Source organism: Alternaria ethzedia, assembly GCF_023757985.1.
Source record: "Alternaria ethzedia strain BMP 0044 chromosome Unknown scaffold_22, whole genome shotgun sequence".
NCBI classification, from domain to species: Eukaryota; Fungi; Ascomycota; class Dothideomycetes; order Pleosporales; family Pleosporaceae; genus Alternaria; species Alternaria ethzedia.
In genome coordinates, this window is record NW_026056215.1 from 360,289 (window position 1) to 382,533 (window position 22,245).

The 22,245-nt window shown below is 52.7% G+C and overlaps 7 protein-coding genes across 7 annotated transcripts; 1 reads left to right on the forward strand and 6 right to left on the reverse strand.

Annotated features, from left to right (window-relative positions):
* Positions 1-429: 429 nt before the first annotated feature.
* Positions 430-3,189, reverse strand: HSP98 (Heat shock protein hsp98; the record flags this gene model as incomplete). Its single annotated transcript, XM_049379375.1, has 1 exon — positions 430-3,189. The coding sequence occupies one exon, from the start codon at positions 3,187-3,189 to the stop codon at positions 430-432; it is 2,760 nt and encodes a 919-aa protein (XP_049230949.1).
* Positions 3,190-3,748: 559 nt separating this feature from the next.
* J4E87_007783 (uncharacterized protein) lies at positions 3,749-4,522 on the reverse strand (the record flags this gene model as incomplete). Its single annotated transcript, XM_049379376.1, has 1 exon — positions 3,749-4,522. The coding sequence occupies one exon, from the start codon at positions 4,520-4,522 to the stop codon at positions 3,749-3,751; it is 774 nt and encodes a 257-aa protein (XP_049230950.1).
* Positions 4,523-4,778: 256 nt separating this feature from the next.
* Positions 4,779-5,424, reverse strand: J4E87_007784 (uncharacterized protein; the record flags this gene model as incomplete). The annotated part of the gene is made up of 2 exons (XM_049379377.1): positions 4,779-5,224; positions 5,301-5,424. 2 exons carry the CDS (start codon positions 5,422-5,424, stop codon positions 4,779-4,781), a joined length of 570 nt encoding a protein of 189 aa, XP_049230951.1.
* A 2,098-nt stretch (positions 5,425-7,522) lies between these two features.
* Positions 7,523-8,464, reverse strand: J4E87_007785 (putative secondary metabolism biosynthetic enzyme; the record flags this gene model as incomplete). The annotated part of the gene is made up of 1 exon (XM_049379378.1): positions 7,523-8,464. One exon carries the CDS (start codon positions 8,462-8,464, stop codon positions 7,523-7,525), a length of 942 nt encoding a protein of 313 aa, XP_049230952.1.
* A 634-nt stretch (positions 8,465-9,098) lies between these two features.
* J4E87_007786 (uncharacterized protein) lies at positions 9,099-10,330 on the reverse strand (the record flags this gene model as incomplete). Its single annotated transcript, XM_049379379.1, has 3 exons — positions 9,099-9,866; positions 9,915-10,022; positions 10,073-10,330. 3 exons carry the CDS (start codon positions 10,328-10,330, stop codon positions 9,099-9,101), a joined length of 1,134 nt encoding a protein of 377 aa, XP_049230953.1.
* Positions 10,331-10,859: 529 nt separating this feature from the next.
* Positions 10,860-18,922, forward strand: J4E87_007787 (Type I Iterative PKS; the record flags this gene model as incomplete). Its single annotated transcript, XM_049379380.1, has 7 exons — positions 10,860-11,030; positions 11,087-11,231; positions 11,291-11,450; positions 11,544-11,559; positions 11,612-12,914; positions 12,966-17,635; positions 18,053-18,922. The coding sequence occupies 7 exons, from the start codon at positions 10,860-10,862 to the stop codon at positions 18,920-18,922; spliced, it is 7,335 nt and encodes a 2,444-aa protein (XP_049230954.1).
* A 138-nt stretch (positions 18,923-19,060) lies between these two features.
* Positions 19,061-20,017, reverse strand: J4E87_007788 (uncharacterized protein; the record flags this gene model as incomplete). The annotated part of the gene is made up of 1 exon (XM_049379381.1): positions 19,061-20,017. The coding sequence occupies one exon, from the start codon at positions 20,015-20,017 to the stop codon at positions 19,061-19,063; it is 957 nt and encodes a 318-aa protein (XP_049230955.1).
* Between the last annotated feature and the right edge of the window lie 2,228 nt (positions 20,018-22,245).

A 22,245-nucleotide genomic window follows, 5' to 3' on the forward strand; every position in this document is an offset into this window, starting at 1 on the left:
AATTTACATGTCCGCTGTGATGCTCGTGAATGTTGGATAGAATAATGGTAAATGTCGATTGGTACCTGAACATGACCATGTCGTAATCAGCGTAGCCTGTGAAAGACGAAGACAGCATGTACAACGTGATGGTAATCTCTCAAGATATCGAGATGTTGCCATCGTAACCCAATGGCGGACCACAAATGGATGATGAAGATGACGGTATTTGAAATTTGATTCTCATTAACTATGTACAAGACACGGTCATCAAGCATACTACCCAGCAAAACGCCAATCCGCGCCTCTACTTTTCGTCAACAATCGTCAAAACGTGAATCATAATCCCATCATGATGCCTGTACCAAGGCACTCTTCCCAACCCAATCAATCCCAAAACGCCTATGCTGAAATGCCTCTAACTCAATTTCCCACCCTCTTCACATTCCTCTAGTCGTAAAGATCCATATCCTCCTCCGCATCCAACTCAGCAACAGCATCAGACTCATCGTACATCTCCGAATCATCCTCACTGTCCGTGTGATTAGGCAACACCATGATATGCCCATCATCAAGCACGACCCTCGCGGTCTCACCCTCCTTGATAGAACCACGGAGGATAAGCACCGCAAGCCGGTTGAGCACCTCCTTCTCGATGAGGCGAGCAAGCGGCCTAGCACCATACGCAGGCGAGTATCCCGCCGAACCAAGGTAATCCCGTACCTCAGGCGTCATCTCGATGCGCACATTACGTCCGTTCTGGTTGAGACGTTTCTGGATCTCGCCGAGGCGCACGTCGACGATCTTGCGGATCTCGCGCTTGGTGAGGCGGTTGAAGATGACGATGGAGGAGATGCGGTTGAGGAACTCGGGGAGGAACCAGTTGCGCAGGGCGCCCATGACCATTTCTTTGGTCGTGGGGTCGATCTTGCCGTCGGGCGCGTTGGGGCGCGAGAGGTGCTCGGCTCCGAGGTTGGAGGTCATGACGACGATGCAGTTCTTTGCGTCGACGACGCGGCCTTGGCCGTCGGTGATGCGGCCGTCGTCCATGAGTTGGAGGAGCACGGTGAGGACTTCCTTGGCGGCCTTTTCGACTTCGTCGAAGAGGAGGATGGAGAAAGGTTTGCGGCGCAGGGCTTCGGTGAGCTGGCCTCCGGCGTCGTGGCCTACGTAGCCGGGTGGTGCTCCGATCATTCGGCTGAGGGAGTGACGCTCTTGGTACTCCGACATGTCGAAGCGGATCATGGCCTTTGCATCGTCGAATAGGAACTCCGCGAGGGCCTTTGTGAGGAGTGTCTTACCGGTACCAGAAGGACCACAGAACAAGAAGCTGGGCGGTTGGTTGGGGTTGGCCAGACCAGAGCGCTGAAGTCGGATGGCGTTGGAGACGGAGACGACAGCCTCCCTCTGACCAACGACGACTTCTTGGAGGTGGCGCTCCATGTTTAGCAGCTTGTCCTTCTCTGTAGTCTTGAGTCGAGTGACTGGGATACCGGTCCAGCGAGCGACAATCTCGTTGATCTGGTCCGGACCAACAGAGTCGCTCATGAGAGCCTCACCACCACCACTAGCTTGGTGAGACCACATCTCTGCATCCGCGCGGGCTTTGTCTCGCTCCAGCTCGCTGATGCGCTGCTCAACATCGGGAATGGCGTAGTACTTGAGATCGGAAGCAGTCTGGATGTCGCGCATACGCTCGGCCTCAGCAAGCTTCGTCTTGAGGCCTTCGAGCTTGAGCTTCTGCTCCTGGATGTCCTTGCTGCGACCCTTCTCACGCTCGTACATCTCACGAAGGGGCTTCAGCTCTTCTTCGATGTTGGCGGCCTCTGCGCGCGCTTCCTTCAGACGGACTTGTGAGGCTTCGTCCTTCTCTCGGGAGAGCGCGTGAATCTCGATCTGTAGTTGTCGGTGGCGTCGCTCGAGGTTATCGAGCGCTTCGGGTTGTGACTCCCGGGTGACACGGACGGCTGCCGCAGCCTCATCGATAAGGTCAACGGCAGAGTCGGGTAGTCGGCGCTGAGTGAGGTAGCGAGCAGCAAGGGTGGCTGATGCGACAATGGCACCGTCCATGATGGTGACACCGTGATGGGTCTCGTAGCGCTCCTTGAGACCACGGAGGATGGAGATGGTCTCGGGAATGGACGGTTCCTTGACGAGGACCTGCTGGAAACGACGCTCGAAGGCAGCGTCCTTCTCGATGTACTTTCGGTACTCGCCTAGGGTAGTCGCACCAATGCAGTGGAGCTGACCACGAGCCAGCATGGGCTTCAGCAAGTTGGCAGCGTCCATGCCGCCCTCTCCGGATGAACCAGCACCCATGAGGAGATGGATTTCGTCGACGAACAATACTATCATCTCCTTCGACTCCTCGATCTCCTTCAGGACGCCCTTCATGCGGTCTTCAAACTCTCCGCGGTACTTGCTGCCAGCAACCAAAGCACCGACATCGAGCGAGAGCAGCTTGCAGGCTGCGAGGTTGGCCGGTACATCCGCATCGACAATGCGGCGGGCAAGACCCTCGACGACTGTAGTCTTACCAACACCAGGCTCTCCGATGAGGACTGGATTGTTCTTGGTTCGCCGAGTCAAGATGCGGATGACTCTGCGTGTCTCGTCTTCTCGACCAATGACTGGGTCGATCTTGCCCTCTCGTGCCATTGCCGTCATGTCGATGGTGAACTTCTTCAAGTTCTCATTCTCCTGCTCCGCGTCTGCCGACTTGGAGTCCACCCGCTTTGTACCTCGGAGTGCCAAGATGGCGTTGTCGATTTGCTTGACGTTCGGTACGTTGGACTCGGCGAGGATCCGTTGCATTTGCGCATCCTGGCAGAGGGACTGGATGAGGTGGTCGACGGCGATGAAGCTGTCTTTTTGTGTCTTGCTCAAGTCTTCGGCGGAGCGGAGCACCTTGGCCATAGCAGGTGAAGGTGAAGTCCGCTCTGGCGGAGGGTCTTGGCTTGGTAACCGTACCATAGCCTTCTTGAGGTTGCGCTCGAAGAGTTGTGGGTCGCCATTCGCGCGTTCGAGGACTTGCTTGAATAGCGGCGGCGGTGGTACGTCGACTTGATTCGCTAGGTCCTTGGGCGGATCTATGAGCGAGACGGCGAGGTGAAGGGGTGTGAGTTGTGAGTGCGCATAGCCCTTAGCTAGATCGAAGCTGTCTGCTAGAGCCTTCGCGGCGCGGTCGGTGTAGGCGTCGAATGAAGTCATGGTGATTCGTGACTATAGCCTGGTGTATATGGCCCGAAGCCAAAGGTAATAATCGTGGGTCGTGAGCTCGTACTCAGGAATCGTGTATGCGTTGTGTTGTTGTTGGGTATCTCTGGAGAAGAAAGGAAGTGTTGCACAAAGGACTCGAGAAATATTTATAGGGTAAAGGCAGCTTTACTCAACACTTCACGAAGCGTCAGGAAGCCGTCAGTGACATCGTGTGGTTTCTCGTCATGTCTCGAAGCTAGGCGTGGGTTCTGCCCTGTCGGTAGAAGCTTCTGGATCCTCGTACAGGTTTCCGGTCAGGCAAAGAGCTCCCCGCCAATCGCAGCTACGTCACTCCTGTTGCACTATACCCGATATGGACTAGACCAGTCGCGTCGGCCCAACTGGTGCCACATCAGATCATCACTCCACGCCTACCCAACGTACCGTCTGCAATGACCATGGTTCAATGCGACTCAGGCGGATCCGCGATCAGCGTGGCAGGGTGTGACTCTTCACGCCTTGCGGCCTGACGTCCGGTTCGAAAGTCAAAGGGCAAGGTATACTCGACACGTCAGCAATATTTTCCTACATCGAAGTTTGATTCTCTGGATGAGAGAACTCGTTGACCAGGCAGAGCTTTACTACCAGGATTCTGGCTCTCTTCCTCGTTTGGCCACGTTTGTTGAAGTCCGCCAACTTCGCCTCGATGGGTTCCCCAGCTGCCAATGAAAGCCTTACCCTCGTAATCCTCGACGCCTTTCCACCACTTCCCTTCGAGTCTGTCCATCAGCACTGCAGCCTTCTCGTCCATTGTCATACATAAGAACAATCTCGACACATCGTCTGGAGCGACGTCGTCCATGCGCCCACCAGGATACATCATTGTCGGCCACTCAGCTACGACAAGTCCGCCCGAACTAGGCCATGCGACACCAACCCACGCGTTTTCCCTCGCCGTCGGCTCCGGGAGAGCAGCCATTTCGTCCTCATCTTGCAAGTGGTCGGGTTGAGTGAAGAGGGAGTGTCTAGCGGGAGAATCCCACCACTTTCCACCGAGCAATAGTAATCGCTGAGCAAAGTCGTCTTCCTCTTGTCGAGTGGCGTGACGCTTCTTCGGTGGATCGAGACGGTCGAGGCCAAGAAAGTCGAAATCTGCTGGACAGGGCCTCTCGAGCACTATCACACCTCCGCATGACGGCCAAGCGAAGATGGTGATCTCTTCATAGAAGTCGATACGTTTCTTGAGATCTTTGACGCTATTGTAGATGGTTCGCGGACCGCACAAGTGGATTGGACGTTGCACCGGACTCACGAGACGTGCGCTATCAGATGGAGGTGGTGGCATGGGACGGATTGAACTGAGCAGGCTACCCATGATGAGACCAGAATGTGTGTCGAGTGCAAGGGTGCAGGCGGGGAACAGAAGATCAAGATGCAGTAGCTGTGCTGCATTCTCGATCACATGCAAACCTCTAATGGCGGAAACGCCTTCGCTCCGGCATACGCAGCACGTCAGAGATTATGATTATTGATCACACTGCGCAAAGCATTACAGGGCCTTGATGATGTAAAATAACCATCATACTTTCGTGTTTTCGGTCCTATTTTGCATCCAACGCATCACCCCAACACTTCTTCTCCATGTCGCGCCTCACGAATGGCCACGCGAGAAGCATAAACATGGCCATCAGCGTATCCACGATCCCCCATCCACGCCGCGGACTCGCACCCATAGCATTTGCCCACAATAGCTGTGGATCGAATCTCCCATCACATACAGCATAGTCGCCGCTCGCTACATTTGCCACAATCTCGGGCGCAATCTTCGCAGCGTAGGGGAATTGCTTCTCCAACTCGTGAAGCTCGCCCGACGTGCCTTCGATGCGCTTGGTAAGTTCGGGTTTAGTCTTTTGCTCTTGTAGAAAGGTTGGCGTGATGAAGTTGTGCGCAAAGATACATTGTACAGCGTATGTGCTCTTTGGGCCTGAGTACCTCATGACTTCCATGCGTAGGGTGTCGGCAAGTGAGCGTTGAGCAGCTTTGGCGGCTTGATGTAACCACGATCAGTCAGTATACTGAGTTTTAAGACTTGCACCGTTCTACGGCGATGCACGATCACTTACCGGAGTATGCTAGGTAGCCAGGTGCCGGGACAAGCGATGCAGAACTATTCACGAACACAATCTTTCTCAACTTTGGGCTTGATGGCACCGCAGCGTCTTCGTCATCTTGAGTCCACAGCTTCATTGCCGCCTGCGCCGGGTACAGGCTGGAGTAGTAGTTGTTGTTCATACAGCGTTCGAATACTTCAGGCTGCAGATCGAGCAAGTACCCGCACTCCGATGGTGTACCGCCAGCAACACAATACACGATATCCGGAATTGTCGGCTGTGATGCGAAAAGGGAATACGCCTAGTAGTATCATTAGAATTCTAGTTTGTACTTGCCTCCTCATCTTGGTAGTTGGGCCGGACGTCTACTCACTGCTGAAGGTGTGCCAAGGTCTGCAGCGATTGCCGCGACCTGCTGGATTTCGTCTCTTCTGCTTGCCAGAATCTCATCTTTGGCCTCGTCAAGCGACGTTTGCCCGCGCGCAAAGATAGTTACATGAGCACCTATACGATGTGTTCAACAATGATGACAGATACTCTAGGCATACCAAGCTCGTACCTTGAGAAGCCATAACCTTCGACATCTCCTTCCCCAGTCCTTTAGACCCGCCAATCACGAATACCGTCTTCACATGTCAGCATACATACGCGGATCAGCCAGGTTGCACCATACCTTCCCACTTAGATCACCTTTAGGCGCCATGCTTGCGTGCTGTGAAGCGGACGGCAATGCAAAAGAGTGGTGGTTGCCGGAGAATTGATGGGAGCGAAGGTGAGCCAGACACAACGCCGCCACCTCATCCGTGGCCCGTGCAAGGGTTCTGCGCGTTTGTGGCACGGTAATTGTTTAGGCAGCGGCGCTGCATCGCGGTGCACGGCCCGCGTGATTTAGGGACTTCACATGTAGACATTAGGCTATGTCAAACTCCAGAAATTATCTCATACGGATAATGAGGCTATGAAAGATTACCTGGTTTCTATTGCACGATCGCGTGTAAAGTCAGAAATATGGCAGCTTGGAGTGTGTAGACAAAGCCTGGGTTGTCTCACTCTATCCGAGCACGGTGAGACTTGGCCATTGCGTATATCCAATACTTGAACAACAACAAGCATACAAAAGTTCTAGGTGTGGGTTGGACTAAACAACTTGGGCATATCCTAATCTCCAAAAAAGCCTCGACGGAAGAATCCTACATGCACGTATGAGCATCCAAGATCCACCGGCCCGAAGCGCTAGCATGTGAAGGCTGAAGGAACTGCCGCCAACCTTTCTGCAACCATGATCTGACTTCGCCCATTCCATTCCTTCTCGCCAAGCCTCAACGGCTTACGTGCATATCTCGTGTTACATACAACACATAGATGGAGGAATGATCTTCGCGGCTCGGGGACCGCCATCTTGGTACTTTATGAAGTTGATATGAGGAATAACTCGGTTGGCTCCACCTGCCTTGCATGCGCTTTACGCCCCGTTGACCAGGCTACATCACCCTTGTCGCATGGTGCATAATCTCTAGACTTCCAAGGCGAACTCGAGACGAGACGAATTATCCGGGTGATAATCGTGAGACCAATGGAAAAAACATTCAGCATCTCACCATCGAAGCAGGCATACCGAACCCGGTCAGCCCTTCATGCGCCATCCAAGTATAGACCTTGTGGGCAGCTTGCGAAACGCCAATTCGCTGCGCATGATCCTGGCTTCCCTCGATTTCCATCATTTCCTGAATCCACGCGAAAATTGATGTTACCATCCCGCTTACCTGCTCTTCCGTGTTGCCGGCGTGGAATGTAACCTTTAAGCGACTTTCGCCCTTGGCAACGACAGGGTGCTCGACAGGGAATACGCAGTATCCGTCTAGTAGTAGGTGGAAATACAGCCAGTATGTGTATGGTTGTCGGGTGCGGATAGTGATGATGTGGGATGTCGCCGTTGGGGATCCTTCCCAGTCTTTTAGTAGGGGGATGGCGAGTAGCCCAGTTTGTTCTGCACATTCCCAGAGAGGGTGCGATATGATTGACTGTAAAAAGAAATCCACAAGATCGTGAACCTGTGCTTGGGCCTTGTAAAGGGTCAGCGAACGATCGTCGTGGACATTGAGATGAAGAAAATGATTACCTGTCTTCCAACTTCCGACTCTAACAGCCTGTATCCTGTTCGGATAAGTGCTACCGATGCGAATGAAGGTGCAGTCGTGAATATGATGGTTCGTGCGAAGTTCAGGAGCGTAGATTTAATTGTCTCGTTTCCAAGGATGGCAGCTGTTTTGCGAGTGAGTATACATGGCCCTAATGTAGGCCGTGAGATACATACCGCCTCTTGACGACAATGCCTTGCCGTATGAATGCATCACTATAGCCACCTCTTTTTCCAGACCAAGAGCGCACACAAGACCCTTGCCTTGCGGCCCATAAATGCCGTTACTATGGGCTTCGTCCACCACAAACTGGACACTTCCGGAAGGAGCCAATTCCTTCGCGGCATCGACAAGCTCTTGCAATGGGCAGACATCGCCGTCCATACTATAGACAGACTCGACAGCTACTAAGACTGATCTTGCGCCTCTCTGGATCAACGGATTGGACTCTAAGATCCATGTCAGGATGCGGCGAAAGTCCTCGATGTCATTATGCGCGAAACTCTCTCGCTCTCCTGCCAGACTCTGGTCGATACCCTCATGAGTGCTGGCGTGTACCAACGTGTCGTATAAGATCACGTCGCCCGGTCGTGGTATTGACGTCCATATGGCCACGTTTGCTTCGAACCCAGAAGCCAGCAGCAGTGCCGTTTTAGCGCCATGAAACTTAGCAATGTGCTGCTCGGTTTCTTCTATATAGGCGTAGTTTCCTTCGGCGAGTCGCGATCCCGGCGCCCCAGGGTTGTGTTGATCATATCGGGAAAGCTCTTTCAGGTATTCTGTCTTCAAGATACCGCTGGTCCCAAAGGAGAGAATGTCGTTGGAGATGAAGTCGACTGTTGACTCGGCTGCTTGCCATAGATTCTGTTGGATCGAATAGAATGTGTGTGACTTCTTCTTAACTTCTAGTGCGTCTTCCAGGTTGCGATAGAATGAGGACGATGGGTTTGTTATTTGTCGTGCCTTCTGATTCCCGATGCGGGCTGCCAACTCTCGGCTGGGGCTGAAGACGGTCCTTGGGTCGTATGCCTCACCCATTCCGTGGAAACCTTCGTAAAGTAGATACCCAGGTGTGTAACAGGAATAACTGAGAGTGATGCACTGCACAGTCAAGATAGTCGTTATATGTACGGCCTGCCCCCGGATGGGTGCATAGCCCGTGCGACACAGCCACCAGATCGATCTGACTATAGCATTGAGACAGGCAAGAAGAGGAGGACGCTCCAGGGAGGCTGAGTATAGGCGAATGAGGTGCTGGATCTGGTGGCACTATCCGTGGGCCATAACTACCCTTGCAGCTTGCAGCTTGCAGCTTGCGGCGTCTCAACGCGGCTGTAGCGATCACGGGCAGTGGCCGATCAAAAGGGTGCCTAGACTCGGCATGCAACATCACATTGGTGAGCTCTTACCTGCATGCAGGCGAACGTTGCAGAGTCGGCAGGGTATCAAGCAGTGAGGAGAGCAATAGGGGAGGATCGTCATGACGCACAGGGCAATTCGTGTTCGTCACGTGATGAAAGGGCTCACGTCAGCGGAACATGAGTGGCTGGGACGCGTTTACCGAAGTTATGCCGGGAACAGCAGGGCACCTGCATCTTTCCATTCCAGGACTGTGATGAACTACGAAGACTGCGATCCCACCAACCCGCGATGCCAGTCATGCACCCTCTACCTAGCGCCTATCACCCATGTGAACCCTATCACGATCGGGAAGATCATACTCGCTCAATTCGCTGACCTCGAACTGGTCGCGACGCTTCTTTAGTGGTGCAGCTTTGTGCCACGACGGCAGCCCGCGACGCGTCTCGGCCTGACCTTCAGCATGACCGCTTGACCCCGGCCGCGTTATCTGTCGCAAGAGCGAGACAACAGAATCCGAGAATGGCAATGCCTTGACGACTTTGGGAAGCGATGGGAAGCCTATGATGAGGAAACCAGCCGTCATCTCGCCTACACCCCAAAGACCCGCGATGGAGACGATATACAGCTGATCGGACGTGTGCAACAGCCTGTAAATGTAATATAGGCGCACCGCTGCGCTCGCACAAGCGAATATTCCGATACCGAAGAGGAGCGAGATACCGATCTTGCTGGCGCGCGACATGTGTAGCTGCCAGATCACCCTCTGTGGCAGCCCAAGGATGACCAGATCAGAGATGAGGTTGACGATACCCGCAGCCATGTTGTGGCTTCTCATGTCGATAGGGCACTTGCCTTCTACCAAAGGATTCCATATCTTGGTCCGTGGACTGCACTGGAAGATTTCGACCAAGGTGCCGACGCCATAGAAGAGGATGTTCGCCCAGATCATGACATGGGAAATCCAGAACACGGCGTTGCGCTGCCCACGAGGCACGAAGATCTTGAGCCAGTCGAGCAAGATGGCTACCTTCAGGAGCATGATGACCAAACCGTAAAAGATTGAGCCCAGATGAACATGCTGTTAAGGATCAGTTAAGGTCCATGTTTCGATCGCTATCGCACTCACGTAAAGGATTGGAAACAGGTTTTGGAGCTGGATGTTCCACTGATGAACTTCAAAGCCTGGGGATATCGCGAGTTCGTATAAGACATGTGAGTGTCCAGCATATAGACCCTGTGCAGCCTGTTTAGTTTGGTTCGTCTTCTGGATACTGAGATGCTTACTAGGGCCGATATCAGGAGCGCATCTTCGATGCGAAATGTCTTCAACAGCGCTCTCGACCACAAACGAAGCAGAACCGCAAGTGCAGCGACAATGCTTCCGAGCAAGACAACACCATAGCCAATGGCATGGCTTCCGCCTGGGTGGTCGAAGTTTGAACTCGTACCCAGGGGAGGCTCTAGAGCTGGACCCTCCAAAAGCGCGGCTAGGAATATAGCCTGCTCTTCTGGCGAGGATTGTGCGAGCGCAGCTGGGTCCATGATGTGAAGCGATTATGGTATGCGAGTGCGGTTCTGCCTTTGTAAGCAGATTGGATTGACGGGAAAGGCGGTAGAGCAAAGGAAAAATGATTCCAGCGCAGTGGATGACTGCCTTGCCGGCGCTTTATTAAGCTGACTGGCTACGGCAGATTGAACGTACGTGGGTGGCAGTGGGCGATATTAACGGCTGACATTTGGTCGCTTTGGGAAACCAACTCGCATGCAGCCATCCCTGCACGCGCATCAACTCTTTCAAGGAAATAACCTCCAAGGATTTTAACGCTTCCTGTAGGTCTGCCTTGGGGGCCACAGGCTGTAATGGCTTACCACCAATAGCCATACCATCGGTAGCAACGGCCAATCACCTCGCACCCCAGCATATGCGTCAAGATCATCATACCTCGGAAAGCTCGAAATAGCATGACCATCTCTATGCGCTTTCTCTTCCGATATGTTTTGGTGTAAATGAATGAGCACCGCACTTGAACAGTGACTGAACACCGTGAACTTACGCCGAAGCCTCACAGCCATGGAACCCATCGCCATCGTCGGGCTGTCCTACAAGCTACCGGAAGGTCACAATGAGGACCACAGCTTCTGGGACAATCTACAAAGAGGCAGAAGCCTCAGTCGTCCGTGGCCTAAGTCCCGAGGCAACATCGATGCATTCTACAACTCCAACGTAGCGATGGATAATACGGTAAGCTACATTTACGAAACGTCAAGAGAGCAGCCAATGCTAACAGAGGTTGACAGGTATACTCCACGAATGCTCACTTTGTCAAAGAAGATCCTGCCGCCTTTGACGCAGCCTTCTTCTCTATAACCTCGAAAGAGGCCGCATCAATGGACCCTCAACAGAGATGGCTACTGGAAACTTCATACAAAGCATTGGAGAATGGTGAGTGCTACCCAACCTCTACATCACTATTATTGTCGGCGAAGTCTAACTTGTTGCAGCTGGAATTCCACCAGAAACCCTTGCTGGATCACAGACGGCAGTGTTCGCTGCTTCCATGTCCGATGACTACAGCAGAATCTTGGCTAGAGACCCCGACGAAGCACCGACCAATACCGCGACGGGTACTTCGCCTTCTATCCTAGCCAATAGGCTTAGCTGGTACTTCGACTTCAAAGGGCCTAGCATCCAACTGAACACGGCATGCTCGACAAGCATGATTGCGATGGATTTGGCTTGTCATTCGCTTCGTAGCGGCCAGAGCTCAATGGTAACGCTGCCCTACGAGATCGTGCCACTACAAGAGTACTGACACGCGCTAGGCTCTTCTTGCTGGAGCGAACGTCCTCCTCAGCGTCGAAATCTCGCTTTACCTATCGAACATGCAGATGCTCTCACCAGACGGCGTCTCCTATAGCTTCGATCACCGTGCTAATGGCTACGCCCGTGGAGAAGGTGCGGTAGTGCTGGTACTCAAGAGGCTTTCGGACGCGATTCGAGATTCAGATGTCATACGTGCCGTAGTTCGAGCGACTGGCTCAAACCAGGATGGACGCACACCAGGCATCACGCAGCCCAGCGCGGAATCGCAAGAGCAGTTGATAAGACACGTTTATAAGAGCTGCAACTTGGGATTTGAGTCTACGCGATACGTCGAAGCTCATGGAACTGGTACTCAGCTTGGAGATGCCACGGAGATGAAGGCGATAGGCAGGGCCTTCCGGGCTAGCCGATCACAAAAACACCCGCTATATGTTGGATCCGTCAAATCTAATATAGGCCATCTCGAAGGCTGTAGCGGACTGGCTGGAATTCTCAAGTCTATCATGATATTGGAAATGGGCGTCATACCACCGAGCGCACTCTTCGAGAAGATCAGTCCAAAGATCAACGCCAAGATCTACAATGTTGAGGTACCCACGAAATGCATCCCATGGCCGACCAATGGGCTGCGTCGCATCTCAGTCAACTCCTTCGGTTTCGGCGGTTCCAACGGACATGTCATACTGGACGATGCATATCACACTCTCGAGTCCATGAACCTACAAGGCTTCCACAATACACTGGTTCCTTCAACTCTGCAGGAGCCACGAATAAATGGCAGTATCCCGAATGGAAACATGAATGGCACCAACGGTAACGATCATGCCAGCGAGTGCGGAGTGACTGCTGATTCTACTCACATGAATGGCTCGACAACCGAGAGTACTACTCAGATTGTCGAGGCACCGGAAGGGGGTGTCCAATTACTTGTCTGGTCAGCAAGGGACGAAGCCGCGTTACGACTCGTAATACAGCAGTATACAGACTACTTCGACAAGCGCGTATCAGGACACGAAGAGAGACTACGTCGCCTCGCGTACACTCTGTCATCTCATAGGAGTGTCACGACGTGGAGGGCGTTCGCCGTCGTTGATGCCAGCGAGAAGTTCATGGCCATCAGCGCTGCTACCTCCACCCTGATACGTTCAGCTCGAGAGGCCGGCATGGCGTGGATATTCACTGGTCAAGGTGCACAGTACGCTCAAATGGGCTGGGAACTGCTCAGATTTCCCATCTTCAAGTCAACTCTGATTAGGATCGGGGATATATTTCGCTCATTAGGCGCGCCGTGGTCCTTATTAGGTAAGACAGCAGACTGCCTCCAGTTTGACGTCCAAGCTGACTGTTGACTAGACGAGATGGAGCACGGGAACAACATCAATCAGCCCCGTTTCAGCCAGCCCCTCTGCACTGCTCTCCAGATAGCGCTTGTGGAACTACTAAGAAGCTTCCGTATTGCGCCACTTGCAGTGGTTGGCCACTCCTCTGGCGAGATCGCCGCGGCGTACTGTATCGGTGCTTTGTCACTTGAGTCCGCATGTAAAGTCGCCTACCATAGAGGAAGACTGGCCAATCAGCTTATGGAATCTTTACCTCGTCCCGGAGCCATGATGTCAGTAAATCTTCCCGAAAGTGACGTTTCAGCATACCTAGCCAAGGCTTCTCTCTCTGGAAATACCCACGTTGCTTGCGTCAACAGCCCTTTCAACGTAACGCTTTCTGGCGATGAGACCGACATCGACACGCTGAAAGATCGACTGGATGAAGACGGCATATTCGCACAGAAACTTAGAACTGGCATAGCTTATCACTCTCCCGCTATGCATGCCATTTCCGCGGAGTATTACTCGTCGATGGGTCCACTCGAACGACGCGAGCAACAAAGCTCGATCTTCATGGTTTCCTCTGTGACTGGCACAGTAGTCGATGCCGATGCCTTGCTCACAGGTAGTTACTGGGTCGATAATCTTGTATCCCCCGTCAGATTTGCGGACGCCCTGCGATACCTTGCCGTGACAGCACCGAAGCTCGATCGCAATCACACTATACATGATTATGTCGAAATTGGACCTCATGCAGCACTGAAGAGACCCACCACCGAAACACTGGGCCAATATACGACCAAGAAGCAAGCTAGGTACATGTCTTTGTTGTCGAAATTCGATTCTTCTCTTAGATCGATCCTGAGGACAATCGGGTGCTTGTTTACGTATGGATACGCTCCGTCGATCGATGCGGCGAACCTACAAGATGCTCAAAAGAAACGCCTGCAGATCCTGGTTGACTTGCCTGAGTACCCTTTCGATCGTTCGCAGACATACTGGCACGAGACTCGACTTAGCCGAGACTGGCGGATGCGCAACAACGCACCAAGAAACGTTCTCGGCATATGTGCTACGGACTGGAATCCTTCCGAGCCGCGATGGCGAAAGATGCTTAGTCTAGAAGAGACTCCTTGGCTTGCAGACCACGTCGTAGGTGACCAGGCGCTTTTCCCAGCCACCGGGATGATCATGATGGCTTTAGAAGCCGTAAAACAGCACTTTCAGACCGACCAAGTCATCTTGGGCTACACTATCAAGGAAGCAACATTTATGAATCCCATTGTAGTCAGCTCTGAGCCTAAGAGCAAGACGGAAGTGGTGACTCAGCTACGCCCGCTTCGTCAGGACTATGAGAAGACGTCGACACGTTCAGAAGTTCGTATTTTCGCTCGATCAGACTGCGAGTGGACCGAGTGTGTTCGAGCTGAAGTGCATGTGGACTACGAAGAGACTGCCACGGAAGTAGATTGTGGTCTTGAAGCAAGAGCTCACGCTAAGGCATTGTTCGATAGCTACATTGCCGCGGAAGAACGATGCACGCTTCCTATAAGCAAGACTGATTTCTATGACTGGCACAAGAACCAGGGCCTCAAATACGGCGAAGCGTTCGCGTTGGCAGATAACATCCTCTGGGATGGCGACGAGCTTGGTATTGCCAGCGTCGACGTCAGTGCGCCCATACATTCTTACGAAGGGGTGGTGCACCCAGCAGTACTTGATGCAGCTTGCCAAGTATGCTTTACTGCGCCGTCCACTGGCATGTCGGATAAACTACCCACGATTATTCCTCACAAAGTATATGATACCTGGATATCAGCATCTGGGTGGCAACACCCTCAAACTCGCCTAATCAGAATGCTCACGACGTCAAGATTCAAGAAGACGATCAAAGGCATCGAGAGCTCTTTTACAGCGCTCGCAGATGACGGATCACCGCTTTGCCATGTATCGCGTCTAGAGATGTCGCCAGTGCTCGGTGCGGAAACGAAGGACGAAGTGGAAAGGAAGCTGCTACATGGCTTTGACTGGAGGCCGCAGCTATCGCTCATGAAGCCAAGCCAACTCCAGGCGTGTTGCGAAGCTGATTACTTCGCGGATGATGAATCAATGCACGTCAAATTCATACTTGAGCTTGAGCAGACGATTCGCGCTGTTGTTCACCGCAACCTCGACCGGCTGGAGGACACGGACTGGTCTACAGCACCAACACACATGAGGAAATACCTATTATGGCTCAAGCTACACCTTGAGCACGTACCAGTACTTTCACGAGACGAAGTCACGGATGAAGAGCTGAATGAGAAGCTCAATCATACGAGTACGCGATTCCCGGACTGGAGAATGTTCATCGAGATAGCAGAGCATATTGTCCCGATCGTACGCGGCGACATCAATGCGCTCGAACTGCTTTTCTCCACGACCCTCGCCCAAGACATATACAAGGCCATGTTCGCGCCAGTGTACAATGATAAGTTCATCTCGTACCTCAGCCTAGTGGCACACGAGAACCCAACACAGAAGATCCTTGAGGTTGGTTCAGGGACAGGCGCTATGACGGATCACATCATTTCCACTCTTCGCGACGTCGAGACCCGTACCGGCGGTACAGCATTCTCTAGCTACACCTACACAGACGTCTCCCCAGGCTTCTTCGAGAAGGCACGCGAAAAGTTCTCTCACATCCAGGATCGCATGGTCTTCAAGACTTTTGATATCGAAAGCGACGTCACAAAGCAAGGATTCCAATCCGGTACTTACGACGTAATCCTCGCCGGTAGTGTCATCCATGCCACGAAGAACCTCGCCCTCACACTCCAGAATCTGAGACGTGCGTTGAAGCCCGGAGGCAAACTCATTTTCCATGAGACTACAGCGCCAGACTGCTTCCTCATGAACTTTGGCTTTGGCATACTGCCTGGCTGGTGGCTCAGCGAAGAGAAGTTCCGTACTTCCGGACCAACCATTACAGAACCGGAGTGGGATCGCTTGCTACGGGAAAACGGATTCTCGGGCAACGACTTCGTCATTCGCGATTATGAGGAGCCTGCTGCGCATCAATGCAGCGTAATCTTTTCCACTGCTGACGAAGACCTCCAACCCACGCAAAGAAGTGGTAGAATACTGTTCGTTGTCAACGATGCCAACCAGTCTCACTATGGTTTGGGTACCCAACTCTTGCAGCAAAAGACCCGAGCATCCCGTACGACGACAAGATTGTGCCTACTCACACAAGTTATCGGCGCCGACGTGTCAAGAGAAGACATCGTTGTATTTCTCGCTGATATAAGCGGGGATATTTTGATGTCCACATCAACTGAAGCATTCCAGCTGATTCGGGAATGGGTACATGCATCCGAGAATCTCTTGTGGGTCTCTTCTGCTATGCTTCCCAACAACACCGACTGCTCTCCTTATCCCTGTGCCAGTCTCAAGGATGGCTTTCTTCGGGCCATGCGGCTAGAGTTCGCTAACAAGCGTATCGTAACGCTCTCGATCGAGGACACGGTCCGCGACTGGATCAGCGGATGCGATGCCATCTGGGATGTACTTGACGTAATGTCCTCAGCGCAGTCGCCGGAACTCGAGTACGTGCTACGCGATGGTCACATGCTGACCGGGCGGCTCGTGGAAGAGAAGCATCTGAACATGGACTTGAACTCATTGGTCAAGCCACAGATGCGAACTGAATCCTGGCTTCCCGGTCCACCACTCAGGATCGAGATTGGAAGCAGAGGCTCTCTCGAAACATTGCATTTCGCAGAAGACACTGAACATTATGCTCCCCTCGGAGACCGAGAGGTCGAGATTGAAGCCAAAGCGTGGGGTCTGAACTTCCGCGATATGTTTCAAGCTCTCGGTCGGCTGGAAGAAGATACCTTTGGCTCTGACTGTGCTGGTATAGTCACACGCGTAGGCTCCGCCTGTACAAGGTTTCAACCAGGAGACCGAATCTGCGTTTGCGGAGTCGGATGCATGCGAATGTACCCCCGCGCCGACGAATGGGCTGCCGTTGAGATTCCAGAGGCCGTCTCGTTCGAAGAAGCGTGCGCAGTACTAAACTGTGGCATAACAGCCTATTACTCCCTGGCCGAAGTGGCGAGATTGCAAAAAGGAGAAAAGATTCTGATTCATGCTGCATCTGGTGCGACCGGTCAGCTTGCCATCCAAATCGCCAAATTGATAGGCGCTGAAATATTCGTGACCGTAGGCTTCGACTTTAAGAAGCAGCATCTCATCGACCTGTATGGGATTCCTTCCGACCACATCTTTTACAGTCGAAACACGACTTTCGCGAAAGGAATCATGCGTCTCACAAATGGGTACGGCGTTGACGTCGTGCTGAACTCTCTCGTGGGAGAGGGACTGCGTGCCTCGTGGGAATGTGTCGCACCATATGGCAGGTTTGTTGAGATTGGCAAAGCTGACATCAACGCCAATTCCTCACTCCCAATGGCGGCTTTTGCAAACAATGTCTCGTTCTTCGCGGTTGATCTGCGCCATATTGCTTTGAATCGTAAGCAGATGGGACGGGACTTGCTCCACAAGACGATGGATCTCGTCGGAGAAGGGAACATACACTGTCCGAGGCCATTGAACCTTTTCCCGGTGTCAGACGTTGAGGGCGCGTTCAGATATCTCCAGAGCGGGAAGAATACTGGACGCATCATCATCCAAATCGATCCTTCTGCAAAAGTGCAGGTACGTTTGTCAGGTCATAAGTATCGATCAAGACTAACTAGTTGAGAAACGCGTTCTCCGCCGTCGACCGTGGCAATTCGACCAGAACGCCAGCTATATCGTTGCCGGAGGACTGGGTGGCATCGGGAGATCTATACTCAAATGGATGGCCTCTAGGGGCGCGCGACATCTGATCGTACCATCAAGATCTGGTGCTTCTTCGGGAGCAGCTGCTGAACTGGTGAGCGAACTAGCGGAGCGAGGCATCAACGTGTGCACCCCGAAGTGTGATGCATCTAATGCAGAGTCGCTCTCTGATCTTCTCGCTGCATGCGCAAAGTCTATGCCGCCAATTCGAGGTTGCATCAATGCCACCATGATGCTGAATGTAAGTCTCTCAATGCTCACGCTCGAGAAATCGCTTACCAAGTCTCGTAGGACGCGACATTCGACAACATGAGTCACACTCAGTGGGTTCAGACTATCCGTTCCAAAGCCCACACTTCATGGAATCTCCACACCGTGCTTCCTCGAGATCTGGATTTCTTCATCATGTTATCGTCGGTGGCAGGCGTCGCAGGCAACATTGGTCAGTCCAACTATGCAGCAGGCTGCACCTTCCAAGACGCACTCGCACGTCATCGAGTCCAGCACCAGCAGCGCGCAACGTCCATTGACCTGGGTGTCATGCGCACCATCGGCATCGTCGCGGAGACTGAACGCTTACACGAGAACTTCAAAAAGTCCGGCAGTCTCGGTCAGATTGAAGAAGATGAGTTCCTAGCGGTGTTGACCATATACTGTGACCCAGAACATACGAAGACGCCGATGACAATAGACAAGAGTCAGATCGCCATGGGTCTAGTAACTCCCGTTGATCTGATCGAACGCAATTTGGAACCAGCTGAGGTGTTGCAGCGCCCAGTCTTCGCATCCTTCTCGCAAGCCCGTGGCACAAACCATTCCAACACACAGAGTAGCGTCAGTGCCGCTACGCTGTTCAATCTTGCGGAGGACGATGAGCAGCGAGTAGCAGTAGTCCTCGAGGCGCTGGCGCGCAAGCTCGCCCGCGCACTGTCCATCCCTCCAGAGGAGATTGACGTCAATAAACCCCTTCACGCTTTCGGGGTGGATTCACTTGTCGCAGTCGAGCTGCGCAACTGGATTGGCAAGGAGTTTGCTGCGGACATTGCGGTTTTCGATATCATGCGCGGTAGGACCGTGGCCGCAATCGGGGAGCTGATCACGAAGATGAGTCAACTCAAGCGGACGAAGAAAACTGTGGCCAGTCTTGAGGCAGATGCATGATGCGATAGACAATTTTCATGTTGCTTGAGGGATCGCTGCAGTGGGAACGCGGATGGCTGGGACTCCAGCCACTTCGTTACGATAGGGGCATTTGGCCCGTGGGTTCGGTCTAACCATAAACGGAATGTTATCATGACATCATAGCGAAGCACTCTCCCTGCTGTCTTTCTTCTCCTTGTGACGATCTAACCGCACCTCCAGCGGGCCCAAGTGCCGCTGTGAAGCTACTGTTCCTCTCAATACAGCGTAGAGGTAGATTCTGGTCAGCACCTCCGGCCTTCCATTCCGCTGCACACTCTGCGTCTGATCTTGCAGCGCTGCGTCCGTATTCACTGTCGGGTCGCTGGGAGATGTCGCCTTCATCGCTTTCTTGTCCTTGCATATCCAGACGTTGCCTAGCATTAACGCAGCGAGGATGCTGAGGGCTAAAAATGGCAAGATGGAGATGAACGACCAACTAATAGCGTTGGCGGCAGCAGATCGGAAGCGTTCCAGATCTTCCAACGAGAGGTCGCTGATAGCACTCAATGCGGTGGGTGAGTTGACGTCGAATCTAGATGATCCTTCGCTACCGATGAAGTAGGCCGACATCTTGTTCTGGAAGACCGAGCCCATCACCGTCAAAGCTATGGTTCCACCAAAAGGACCAGCGAAGCTCAAAAGGCCGAGAATGACAGCGATCTTGTCCCGGTACATTCCTGTCAGGTGTAGGTTCTCTGGCATAAAGCGGATACCAGTACCGAACCCGGCGACGCCCATGAGCACGTTGACAGCGGTCCTCTGGCGAGCACGTATAGCCCATGATAGTGCTCCGATGCTACCTGTCTCTACGATTGTACCGATCAATAAGGGCCAGATGGTCTGTCGAGGGTGTACGTTGCACATGATAATGGCAGTGTATACGCCGATACCGATCCCGGGAACGTAGAACAGCAGCTGGAGCCCAGCTTTACCAGCGTCGAAACCCTCAACAAGAGTGAAGTAGACACCGGCGAAGTAGAAGCAGGCGTAGAGAGCTGCACCTGTTGCTGCGGAAATGATACATACTAGGGTCACATCCTTCTCGTGAAAGAGTTGGTATGGCACCACGGGCATGATCCGCGGAAGCCGTTGCGCGAGATGTCGGCCCGGCGCCATGTATCGTTGGTAGACCACGAACACTACCAGCAATAACGGGCCGGTGATAAGCGGTATCAGAGCGGCTGGTGATGTCCAAGCATAAGCTGAGCCACCCCAACTGGTCGCCAGGATAATCAGCGCCACTCCAACGACGAACGTTCCCACGCCGATCAGGTCGATGCACGCGCATCCATCGAGGAAAGACCTAAGAGAAGTCTGACCCGACTGCGGATGAGCCACCGAGTACCTCCCCTTCTTCAGATCAGGTCGCAGGAACGCAATAGTGATGATGCTTATTGCGCTCAATGCGGACAAGAGCACAAAGACATATCGCCAATGCACATTCGTCATGTAGCCTCCGATCTGCAGACCTCGTTAGTAACGATATATCCGGCTGCTGAGAGTCATACCAAAGGCCCTGTCGCATACGCGATGCCAATCAAGAAGTGGAAGATACTTGTGTTAAACGCTTGCTCCTTCAGAGACACATTATCCGCCAGGATGATGAGGGAGCATGTAGACATGCCTGCCGTCCCCACGCCCTGGAGCGCTCGACCTAGCACCAAGACTGGCCAAACTTGTGCACTTGCGCAAAGGACGGCGCCCAGGGTCATGATAGTAACGGCAGATTGCAGAGCTGCGTGCCGCCCGAAGACATCTGCTAGTTGGCCGAACAAGGGGACGAACGCGGTGTCTGTGAGCGTGAAGGCTGTACCGATCCAGCTTATCTGGTTCAAAGCTTCTGCTCGATGGTGAGCATGCATACTGGCAGTGCTTGGCAGGAGTGCTCACGGAAATGAGACGCGATGAACGGTTGAGCTGTCGCGACTATAGTCAGATCCATACTCGCGGTATAGAAGCCTGGTAATAACAGTAGAAGAAACCTCCATCGCCGCGCATTAGTTTTCCATGCTTCTTTGCTGGTATTCGCAATGGTACTATCTGCAATGAACTCAGGTTGGTGTTCCTGATCAGTCTGTGAGGGTGCCGTCATCGTAAGGTGAAGAAAGTGCGGATCTTAGTTCTTGAAGACCTTGAAAGGTCTTATATAAAAACTGTATTGGTGTGTACATCAATGTATACGCTAATTCTGGCTTCGAAGCCCACGCCATTCTTATGAAGAATGTTGCACATCTCTACCATAGAGTGCCAAGTGTATTGGCGAAGTGTTGACGAGTGCGAGAGGTCGGTGGCGCAGGCCAAGCATGTCGCATTCGCTAGCACCGGGCGTCAGGTGCGAATATCAACCTAAATCCGCATTCGCTAGATCGCTCGCATTGAGGAAGCTGTATTTTCTGAGACATTCATATGACTGACGTCGACTTCGTGCGTCTCTCTTGTATGTTGCATATACTTGTAGTCGCAGCGTAGACATAATCTAGCAACATGATCTCTTATAAAAGCTTTCTTGGCTCAAACTAGTACGAGGGCTGAGCAAGATCATCGGAAGTGAGCGAACATCACCACAGACTGCTACTACATGATATTGAGACGAAGGAACGTTATTAACATTAGACTAAAAATTGACAAATACGATAGATGAAGGAAGTGAGCAATGCCGACCATTCTCAGCCTGGTCGTGAGATGATGTGAGCTCCTCGGACAGATCTTAAGTCTCTCTGGTAGTCGTTCATCCTTGCAGAGAAGATACGAACGAGATCAGTGACATTCTGATGAAACTTCTTGCGCTCAGCGTCGTTCGAGAACTCGAACCGGAGCCAGTACATGTCGCGCACACATACCGCACCCGTGTCAGATGACGACCAATGTGCACCGACAGCCGCCAGATTCCAGCTGTTGAGCCCCTTCTTCGCATAGAAACGACGTGCTAGCAGTGGTGTACCAGATCGCTCTAGCACACTGACTGTACAGCTGGCTTTGGTGCTTCGACAGTCGCAGCTTTTTGGCTCGATCTTCGTACGTTCGTCGAGCTCAATGACTAGAAAAGATAACTGCCCTGTATCTGGCTGCTTGAGAAACACCACAAGTAACGGTGGCTCTGGTTGTGTCAATTGTACTGCCCTGACTGCAGAGCCCAGGGATATTTCCTGTGAATGAGCGCTGGAGATGTTGCTCATGATGCTCGACGTCGAGGTGAAAGTCCGTTCGCTGAGTGGCTCAGGACTCCATGCACCCGATACAGTTTCTGAAGAATTTAACAGGTCTTCTGACGACCTGCTGTATTGGTGTTGGGACGCAGGTCT